Raw genomic sequence first — 10,800 nt, forward strand, 5'->3', positions numbered from 1 at the left:
TAGCACCTCCAAGACCAAGGCTTGCTGGAAAGAGTCAGTCACAAGGCGGCAGAGTGACTGATACCCTTGGGAGAAAAGCCCCTTGGGCTGGGCCTGGGAGGCTGTCAACAATTCCTGGGAGATTCCCTGGGCATGGCAGCAAGCAGGAGAGAAAGTTGTCGTCGTTCAGAACTATGCCGCCCCGGAAGTGTGGTGGTGGTTATCCACGCTCCTCAAGGCCTAGTTTTGAGGGTCAGGAATACACAAAGGAAGAGCTCTTGCCAGGACCCTCATCTTGGTGTGCTCTCCCAGCTGGAGCATCCCTTGGCCTGTGGGAAAGTCGTCAGGGAACCCATGTCACAGAGGAAAGGCATTGGAAAGAACTGGAAACAGCAATTAGAGTCTAGTTATCAAATTGCATATTTTAGTAGGAGCCACGAGGTGTGCCAACCCCAGGCCCAGAGTGAGAGGGTGTGTGTCACAGCTACCTACCTACTGCAGGGGCCAGCCGGGCATGTTCTCCCAAGGATTGGCTGACTAGGCAAGCCTGTGCACGTGGCTCAGTGGAACCGAGGCATGGGCGAGTGGGGAGAGCCCTGAGTTGGAATTTCCAGAGGCCTGGCCACAGGGAGTTGTCCTCTGAGAGCAAGGGAGCATCAAGTATGTGATGTTGTTGGCCTGGTGTGTCCTCTGCAGAGGGAGATCCTGCCATCCACCCGCCTGGGTACCCTGCCACCTGCCTTCAGCACTCGTGTGCTGCCAGCTCAAGCCACAGAGTATGCCTTCGCCTTCATCCAGGTGCCCCAAGACGTGAGTCTACATATCTTCCTTCCAAAGGGGACTGTCCAGTGACATTCAGCCACTGCTGCAGCCTCACAGGCTGACGGGAGAAGATGGAAACAGGGCTGAATGGTCTGTTCGTCACAGGACTCGGGATGGGAGTGACTGAGGAAGTTGAGGAAAGGTGCCACAGAGGAGGTGGCATTAGAGCATCTGAGCTAGTTCTTGAGAAATGGGTAGACCAGGGCACGTTTGGGCAAAGACTAGTCCCCCACAGTCAGGCGACAGGGACCTTGCAGGCAGTGGCGGGAGATGAGAGGGGCAAGTCAGTCAGGGCCTGGGGATTAGGGCTTTGTCTGCTCTGGCGAGGAGTTTATTGTTTGCATTGTAGGTGGGAGCAGCTGTGGCAGGATTTTCAGCAGAGATGGGACGCGATCAAATCTGTTTTTGAAAGTTACTTCTGGTGGCATCGTCAGAGACTGGAAGGAATGGTTGGGAGACAATTGCAATTGAAAGTCCAGGCTAGTCACAGTGACAGCCAAATCTGGGCCATATAGTGGGAGCTGGAGAGAAAGGGCCAGTTTTAGAGCAGTCAGATGGGTGCGGGTGCGGGAGAGGTGGAATCTAAGGTGGCTCTGGGTTTCTCATGCGTGGATATGTTGCTGTTGGCCAAGACAGAGGGAACGAGAAGGGGCAGATTAGGGCTGCGGGAGCTCCAGGTGGCCTTTTAGTGTTCAGTTTGGAAAGCAAGATAAGACCTAGAGTCATGGATTCGAGGAGTTGAAACCTTGGGAGTGTACTAGGGTGAGTATGTGGAGGATGGGATGGGGAGGAAGTGCCGGCATTCCCCCAACCTGTGGAAGCAGAGCCTGAGGCAGAGTGTGCCTCCAGAGAGGAGGAGGAGAGAGGAGAGCTGGCCTGCTGTGTCCAGCGCCCCCAGGAGGTCAAGCAGGCTGAGGCTGAGGGGGCGCCCCTGGCTTTCAGCATGGAGGAGGGCCTTGGTGCTCAACGCGAGAGCAGTCTGAACCAGCATGCCTGAAGCTGCTGTCAGATGCAGGGAGCTGAGGAGCAAATGGGAGGGTAGAAATCAGCACCATTGAAAATTTTCTGCCTTTTCATGAAACTTGCTGGAGGGCAGAAGAGAAACAACAGGAGAAGATGTTGATAATATAGGTCAAGGGGCAGTCCCTCGGGGTGGGGAGACAGGAGCATGAAGAGAGCCTGAGATGATAGTGAAGGCTGAAATAGGGATTGTGAGGGGTCTCTGTGCTGGAGGAAGGCCCTGCATAGGAGATGATGGGGGCCAGGGCAGCAAGTGGAGGATTTGTTTCGGATGGAAAAAAGGCCTCTTTTCTTCAGAGACACAGGGTAGGTGGGTGGGAGTACAGGGTAGGGGAGAAGGGGTGGGATGATATGCAGATAGGCCTGGCGGGGAGGGGAAGGACCGAAACGGGGAGGGGCACTAGTGTCCAGAGCCTGTTTCGTCCCACACGAGGATCTGAGTGGGGAATGAGCTGCCGACACCTTCTGGGCAGACTGTCTTGGATGTCCACGAACAGGACCTGGGGACCACGTGGCCATATTTCACTTGTGTTTACCTCTCCCACTGACCTGGGTATGTCCCTGCTCCAGGAGGATGCTCGAACAGACGCCGTGGACAGCGTGGTACGGGATATTCAGAACACTCAGTGCCTGCTCAACGTGGAACACCTGAGCGCTGGCTGCCCGCACGTCACCCTGCAGTTTGCCGATTCCAAAGGGGACGTGGGGCTGGGCTTGGTGAAGGAGGGACTGGTCATGGTGGAGGTGCGCAAGGAGAAACAGTTCCAGAAAGTGGTACGTGATGTGGAGGCAGGCCACCTGCTGGGGGAAAGGCCCCTAGCATCTCCCCCACCACCACTGGTGCAGAGGGAGGCTGGGGACTGTACCAAGAGCCAGTGAGGGAGCAGGGAACCCCCGTCCTCCTGCTCCTGCTGGGGAAAGAGAATGGATTTGGGTTTGTTGGGGTTTAAAAAAAAAAAAGCTAATTACATCCTAAATTAATTGGCTGCGAGTTTGGCTGAGAATACAGCTGCAAAGTAGAGCGGAAAGTTTCCCTTTGCGTGCACCCTCAGGTGACAGGCTGGAGCTTTGCCAGGGGTGGCACAGAGAGGGTCACAGCCTGTCCTGCTGTGTCTCCCATTCTCACTTCCTTCTCTCTGCCATACAACTTCCAAGTCCATAACCAGCTCCTAGCACACAGTGCCACTTGGAGCCAGAGGCATCCAGGAGGCAGTCAAGGGGCCCAAAGGGACTGTGCCACAGCACCCTCCAGCCTGTTTGAATAGCCCCCATGGCTTGGAGCTGAGCCTAAGTCCTGCCTCCTCTGCTCATGACATGTCTGCCCCAGATGTCAGCCTTTCGGTGCCTGAGTCTCCTGTTCATGAAACACGGAGAACACTGCAGGCCGTGCTGCTTCTCAGGATGGACCGTGAGGATCGGGAGGATCGGGCTGACACCTGGGAAGCCGCCTTGCACTGTTCAGTTATTGATCATTAGGATCAGGCCTCTCCGGCTCAGCTCTGTGCTCATCCCAGTCTCTCAGCAGGCCACAGCTGAGGCCCCTCACACAGCAGCCTCGAGGGACAGGCTGGTGGGAAGCTCGTGCCCTTCTGTAGCACCACCGCCTCGAGGCAGGAAGGGGTTAGAGGGCGGTGGCAGTGCCTGGCTCTGCACACACTCCTGAGAGGACGGATGGGAGTGGCAGGGCTGAAACCAGTCTTCTCTCTCTTCACTGCCCATTGCTTCCTCTTCTCCTAGCCCCTCTCTTGCCTTTCGTCTCTCCCCACATAATGAGTTGGAGGTTTGTGGATCTGTGGCACTGGGTATGCAAGTTGATAATTCATTGGAACAAGACCCCAGTGTGAATTGCTAGTGTGTCTCCTATGGACCGGAGAGGCCTGGCCCCTACTCCTCCCCCTGGAGGCCCGCAGGTTCCTGAGATTACTCCTAGGAATTAAAGTTTCCCTGTAGAGTAAAAGTCTTAGTTTCCCCATATAAAGCTACCCATAATGTCTCCAGTGTCTAGAAAATTCCTTTGCCCAGCATCTGAGATAAACACTTAACATGTATTCATTCATTCTTTCAGCAAACATTTATTGAGGGCCTACATATCTCAGTGAACAAGAGACAACATTGAGCTGACAGTCAAGCATGAGGAGATGAACAATAAAAATAAATATGTTAAGTCAGTGAAACAGAATATTAGAAGATGAGTGCGATGGGAAAAGGGAAGACAGAAGTAAAGGGAATCAGGAGTGTGTGGGACGAGGTGGTTGTAGTTTTACATGGGGTCATGTGAGGCCTGATTAAGAAGGTGATACTTTGTCAAAGACTTGAAGGGGCAGGATAGGTAGCCAAGTGGGCGTGAGGGGGAAGTGCATGTCAGGCAGGTGGAACAGCCAGCAAGGAGTCGAGAAACAGCAAGGAGACACAGTGTGGCTGTGTGCTTGGATTTTACTCTGAGGGAGCTGGGGATCCATTGAGCAGAAGAGTGACGTGGACCTGACCTGGGCGTTCTGCAGGGTCACTCTGGCTGCTCGGTTGTGAATACCCCCATCTTGACCACTCCCTTTCTTCGCTTGTCCCTCCAGATCACAGAATACCTGAACGCCCAGGAGTCAGCCAAGAGCGCCAGGGTGAGTTTTTGCCTCGGGAGGCCCAGAGGGTGCTGGGAGAGGGGGCCTGGCCCTCCAGGTTCCTGCGGGCCCCACCTCCTTGACCAGCCACTTTCTGTTTTCTCACAGCTGAACCTGTGGCGCTACGGAGACTTCAGAGCCGATGATGCAGATGAGTTTGGCTACAGCCGCTAAGGAGGGAATCGGGTCTGGCCCCCAGCACAGCTCACGCCAGTACCTCTTCTGCCGCCAGGAGGGCGTTCTCAGCTCCAGACCCCAGATCAGGGGTGTAGATTGGGTCCAGCTTTGCTTCAGCGTATGGAAATGTCTTGTAGGGCAGCATCGGGGCTCGGGGGGTGGGGGGAGCCCAAAACTTTCAAAGGGCAGGCCATTGTCTTCTGAGATGACGGGAACTGCCATCCACAGTCTCTCCCAGCTGATTTTGTGTTTTTATTTGGGGTTTTGTGGTTTTTTAAAAATTGTCCTCAAATCAGGAAGAAACATGAAAGACTTTGTCCTAATGGAGGATGTGATCCTAGCACTCAAGGCCAGCTGCCAGCTGGCACCCCACTTCAACCCCAGACTGCCCTTCTTCCCAGCTCTCTGCCCAGCTGTTGATTATGTGATTTCTCTGATACGTCCGTTCTCAAATGCCAGCGTGTCCACATCTGCCCCCTTGCCAGCCCTTCCCCGTTCTGTATTTAAAGCTTTTGAGGCCCAATAAAATAGTACCTGCTGTCTGCAGCCCGTGTTGGTCATGGTGGAGTCCAGAGCCTGGGATCTCGGCAGCCCCAGTCAAGAGGAGACCTGGGCACTTGAATGGCCCCCTGGCCCCGGGTAGTCATCCACATGCCTGGCTACTCCCCCCAGAAACAGACCCAGTCGGAAAGCAGATCAGTTCTTCAGAGTTGCTAGCATCTCCTGGGGCCTGGTGGGCATCACTGGTACCACGGCCATCATGCAGAAGGCTGGACACCTTCTCTTCTGACTCACAGTCTCACAGTCTGGACCCCTCAAGGACCTTAGAGATTTAGAGCAGCTCGGCCAGCAGTGCCCAGGACTGTCCACCTATGGAGGGCCGGGCTCCATCTCGCCAGGCCCAGGCAGGAAGTTGCTGGACCTGTCCTTTGCCACGTCCTGCCAGAGCCCCAACAGGGGGCGAGAGGGGACTCGTTGAGGGAAATGAAGTGATTTCCTTCTTGCTGCTGTGGCTGGAGTAGAGGCTAACACCAGACAGGCTGGCACAACATGGGTTAAGAACGAGGGTCCCTGCTGCCTGCCCATCTCCCTCCACGGTGTGTGTTCATTGGAGAGTGGAGCTGGAGGACAGGGGTGCTCCGAGAGGGGTCGGGGCCGCTAACCAAGGAGAAGCCTGTCTCTTCAGGTTAGCTCTTGCTCTGTTTGACTTGACAAGGTGTCCCCCAAGCCCTCAAGGTAGAGCTGGCCACGAGCTCAGACACCCCAGGCTACTCCTAGCCCCCAAGGGAGGAGGGAGACCTGAGAGCAGCCACCGCAGTGTGCAGTGAGGAGCCTGTCTTGCTCAGGGAATGCCAGGGAGAGAACGGTGTGTGAGTGCTGGGGAGGTCACCACTCCCCGCATCCACTGTGTCCAGGGGATCTACCTGTTCTCCCATCCCCCCCACGCCCTCATCCATGTGGCCCTGTCCGTCCCAGTCACGTGCTCTGGTGAAACATGGTGGCACATCTTCCTGGCAGCCCCGCTTTCCACCTTGCATTCTGATCTTAGGTAGTGCTCCCAGCTGCCATGTAAGATTGGTCCTCTGATCTTGGGGGAAGTCAGTCAGAGAGCTGGCCAGCTCTCATTCCTAAACAGGAGGTCCTGGGCCTCAGAAAATTCTGGCTGCTGGCAATTCTGCTCCCACACCCACTTGTTCAGGCCCAGGGTCCCACCTAGGACTCCTGTCTCTAGGCAGAAAGATGTATGCTTCCTGTACTCGGGGTGCACTCTAGTTAAGGGGAGAGGAGAGAGAGAGGAGAACCAAGGAGGGGTGAGTGGGAGAAACATTGAGTCAATGCAGCCCTGGAAGCCACCGCGCCCCCCTCCTCCTCTCCAGGACCCCTGCCTGCTGTCCCTCTGGGCTGGTCAGGACAAGTGCTTATGCTTCTCGCATCAGACCCTTTCTGGTCCAGTACACTGTTTCCCATGACTACATATATCCCCTTCTGGGGCGCAGAAGTCAGCAGGAGTGTAGATGATGAATTGGTGTGAATCTCTCCATCCATGCCCACTCCTGGCAAGGCTGTCCTGCCCCCAGCAGCCAAGCCTGCTCTCACCAGGGGCCCTCATTTTATTTTTATCCATCGTGGAGGCAAGACATGGAGAAGAGAATGCCTGTCTCACCCATTTCTCTACCTCCTGGTAGGGCCAGGAGGTAGGTCGGTGTGTATTCACCATGAGCACAATTGACAGAGGGGCAAGATGCCAGCCCACTCTTTTGTAAAAGGGTCTGAAATCATCTCACTGTCTTAACAGTTGCCTTGGTTACATCTGCGCCCAAGGATAAACCCTCCATGGTTTTCCAACTGAAATGATGCCTGAACCTTCCCACTTCATACTTTCTTTCTGTTCCAAGGCTGGTTTAGACAAGGGTCAGAACATTCATCAGGCCAGAAGTTACTGCTGCCACTCGCTCTCGGTGTTCCTCTCTCCACCACGTCTCTTGAGTTCCTGAGGTCTGTCCTGGGCAGGGCTGGGACTAGGGTGAGGCAAGCCAGGTGCCTATGGTGCAGAATTTAGGGAGGCGCTCAGGGTGTGCAGGTGCATTGGCATGTTGTCTTTTTATCCATAATTGAGGCCATTCAGCATCAACACTTGGACAAGTAGCACCAAAAGCCCTCTCCAAAGGTCCCTCCCCCGCTGGAGTTAGAAAACATGCTTCTTGGTATCAGGATGATAGGCTCCGCTTCCCTCTCCACTTCTCCAGTTGAACAGCAAAATCTCTCGAGCACCCTCCACCAAACCTAGGTTCAGACCGAGCTAACGCCAGCACAGCACGGGGTCCAGTGAGTGCCATCTCCATAGGCTCTCGGGGGCCATGCAGTCTAGGTGTAGAGGAGGCAGCAGATACTGAAACACCCATAACGAGTCACAGCAGCAGACTGTGCATCAGGACAAGGGGCTGAGGCCCTGGTGGCTGCGAAGGCATCACAGAGAAGAAGGGCAGAGTTGAGACTATCAGGTGGCAGGAAAGCAGCATTGCTTCCTGAGGGCTGCTGCAGCAGAGCCTGGGGTCTGGGCTCGCCACCAAGGGTATTGACGCCCGAGACCCCTCCCCAGCGACCCTCATCTCCCTCCTCCCTGCCCATGTGCAGGACCAATAGGGAAAGCAGGTGGTGGAGGGAAGGGCTCACACGGCTGCCTCCACTTATTTTTTTCGTTTGATTATTTCTGAGTTGCCGGGAGAGAGTCAGTGGACCCCTTTTCTTGCATTAGCCCATGTTGGGAGGCAACAGGGAGGGGCTTGAGAACTGGGGGCCTCAAGAGTGGTTATTGATGTCCTAATTACAAGAGGATGCTAATTTAATTTGAACCTAATTACAGTGCACTACCCTGGGTGGCATGTGTTTTAATAATTAACGTCCTTCAGACGCGTAGGAGTATAATAATATTTACACTAGGTTGGCCAGCAGCCTGGGGAGGCGGGCTGGGGGCCCATACGCCACCCTCCCCCCGGACAGCTTGGCTGCCAGCAGGTGGGGAAGATGGCACACGAGTCTTGGTTGGCTGGTATCTTGTCATCTTTCCCGGGGAACATGCTTGGGCCTCATTTCCAGCCACTTCCTTGACCCAGCAGGCCGCTCTGCTCTGCGGGGTGCCAGGCTGGAACTCTGAAATACATGATGACGGGCGGGATTGGCACTCTGAGCGCCAGCCCTCCTTCCCTGCCCCACGCTGTGCCACAGAGATGAGGGCCGACCTCTGGCTTCCCTGCCTGCCCGGGCCCATCCTCGGGAAGGCCTTGTTTAGGGGAGGAAGGAGAGCTGCTGGGTTCTTCTTCCTTCTCTCTTCATTGGTAACGCTTGTAAGGAAATGTGCATTCAGTAAAGTGCACAAATTATAAGGTACAGCTCAGGTTTTCACAAAGTGAACATACTCATGTACACAGCACACAGATCAAAAAATAGAACATTGCCAGCCCCTCATAAGCTCGCTCCTCAGTCACTATCACCCCTAAAGGTAACCCCTCTCATGACTTTTAGTCCAGTACATAAGTGTTGCGTGTTCTGTTGCGTTTTTGTGTTGTTTTGTTTCTCAGTTTTGCCTGGTTTTAAATTGTACGTAAGTGGAGTCATGCAGTATCTAGTCTTATGTGCCTGCCTTCTCTCACACAACATGCCTGTGAGATTCATCCTTGTTTGCATTCTCCTTCCTCCATGTTCCATTGTCTAAATACATCACTCCTTGTTGGTTATAAAGAAGTCGGGTGCTCAGCAATCTGCTAGCACCAGAGCTATGCCATTCCCTAAAGGAGAAATCTCAGCCTAATTATGCAACTGGGGGACAGGAGGTGACACTAGATGAGAAGGGGAGCAAGATGATAGGGCCCCCGTACCACCACCACAAACCCAGAGCAGTGCGGTTGCCAGTGTGGCTCCCATGCCCAGCCTTTCAGAGCTCCCAGAGTGGGGAAAGGGTCTGTCAGCAAGTTCTAGAAGCCAAGCAGAAGAACCAGGGGCTTCAGAGAGGGTCTGAGGGAACTTCAGAGTCTCTACCAAGAAGCCTCACTAGGCCAGTGCTTCTCTAACTGCGGCTAGCTGACCAGCTGCCTCAGAATCCACCTGGGCGCTCCTTAAAATGCAGCTTCCAAAAATAGTGCTGGGACGGTGTTGGGAGTAGGGGTGAGGCCAGTGAGCTAACCCTCATCTCATAGCAGGAAGACAATCGGTAATGTCTGAAGTTGGTAAAACAGGAACTGGCCTATTGTTTAGCAATATGGTAGTAACCACCAGAAGATCTAAAGCATGATTGAAGTGGTTGTCTGTAGGTAGCACACGGAGGGGTGGGGAGTGCATCTTCTTCTAATTCCCTGCGTGCTATTTTTTTACCAGAGGCCAGCGTTTTCTGATTCTTTTTTTTTTTATTCATTATCAGGAGAATATACATAGATCACTTCCCATTCTAGACCTACTACCCCTATTCCTCTGGGCGGGGCCTGGGAATCCGTACCCTTAAGCTTTCTAGATGATTCTGATGCATTGTCAAGTTCAAGAATTAGCTATCACTGTCCAAACTCATCTTGCAAGAAGAGGAAGGAGAAAAAGTGACTTTGCCAAGGTCACCCAGCTTATTAATGGCAGGGCCAGAAGTAAACAACAGGTCCCCTGGCCCCAGGCCTGTGATTTTTCTCTGCATCATGGCTTTCATCTTGGTGGGTGTCTGTCTCAGTGGACTTGGCCCTCAGGACCTGAGGGGTGAGCTGGGGACCTGACTCAGTTGAAGGAGGCCAGGGTGCCTCTACCAGAGCACAGGCTTCGTGCAGAGCCCCTGTAGGGACAGGGCATGCAAAATGCCGCTGCTCCTGTGGCTGCCAGCAGCAACATCTCTAGTTGTCTCAGAACAGGAATGGGTCTGCCCTGAGCCTTCCAGAGCCCCCTGAACATTCAAGCATTTAGCATTGACTGAGCTCCTGCCTGCTAGTTCCAGGTACATTCTAAGGGCAGGGATAAAAAGAGGAAGAAGCCCTAGCCTCATGAAGCTCACGGTCTGCTGAGGACAACAGATACTGGTGGTAGAAAAACCTAGTAAACTTTACCACGAGAGAGCTATGGACAAATGTGGTAGCATTAGCTTGTCAGGTTGACAGTGTACGTGCCCCTGATGCAGCAGTTCCCTGCTGGGGCCAAGGGCTACTTACACACGTAAGAATCCCCCACCAGGAGTCACGTGCAAGGATGGTCATTACAGTTTTGTTCCCACTGACAAAAAACGGCCCAACAGACACCACAAGGTATATCCACACAGCGCAATATTTTTCACCAATGGAAATGGACTGTGGCCACAGAACACAGATAAGTCTTAGAGGCCACAAAGCACATCTCAGAGGATTTTATACTATATGATGCCATTATTATAAAGTTCAAAACCAAGTAAGAGATTGCTTACATATACATGTGTGTTGAGTGATCGTAGAATTCATAGGATGTGTTTGAGAGTGTAAAGGGATATTTAAATCCTTACATTTGAACTACAAATGTAAACTTGCACTGTCTTGAGCAAACTGGGACACATGGACACCTTCGATATTTATAATAAAATACAAAACCAAAAAAGCAAAGGGATGAATGCAAAAGTCTGAACAGTGGTCACCTTCTGGTGGGACGGGACCCCACAGGTGGGATAAGGAAGGATGTCAGGGAGGTGTCA

The 10,800-nt window shown here is 53.5% G+C and overlaps 1 protein-coding gene across 1 annotated transcript in view; it reads left to right on the top strand.

The window, feature by feature from the left end:
- The window catches only part of SND1 (staphylococcal nuclease and tudor domain containing 1), a 407,468-nt gene extending 402,309 nt beyond the window's left edge, over positions 1 to 5,159 (top strand). The window contains exons 21-24 of the mRNA XM_008509590.2: positions 676 to 789; positions 2,392 to 2,595; positions 4,392 to 4,436; positions 4,545 to 5,159. Of these exons, the coding sequence (XP_008507812.1) occupies positions 676 to 789; positions 2,392 to 2,595; positions 4,392 to 4,436; positions 4,545 to 4,610 (429 nt within the window). The 3' untranslated portion in view covers positions 4,611 to 5,159. The remainder of the gene's footprint in view (positions 1 to 675; positions 790 to 2,391; positions 2,596 to 4,391; positions 4,437 to 4,544) is intronic.
- The last annotated feature ends 5,641 nt before the right edge of the window (positions 5,160 to 10,800 follow it).

Source organism: Equus przewalskii, chromosome 4 (genome assembly GCF_037783145.1).
Source record: "Equus przewalskii isolate Varuska chromosome 4, EquPr2, whole genome shotgun sequence".
Taxonomy (NCBI): Eukaryota; Metazoa; Chordata; class Mammalia; order Perissodactyla; family Equidae; genus Equus; species Equus przewalskii.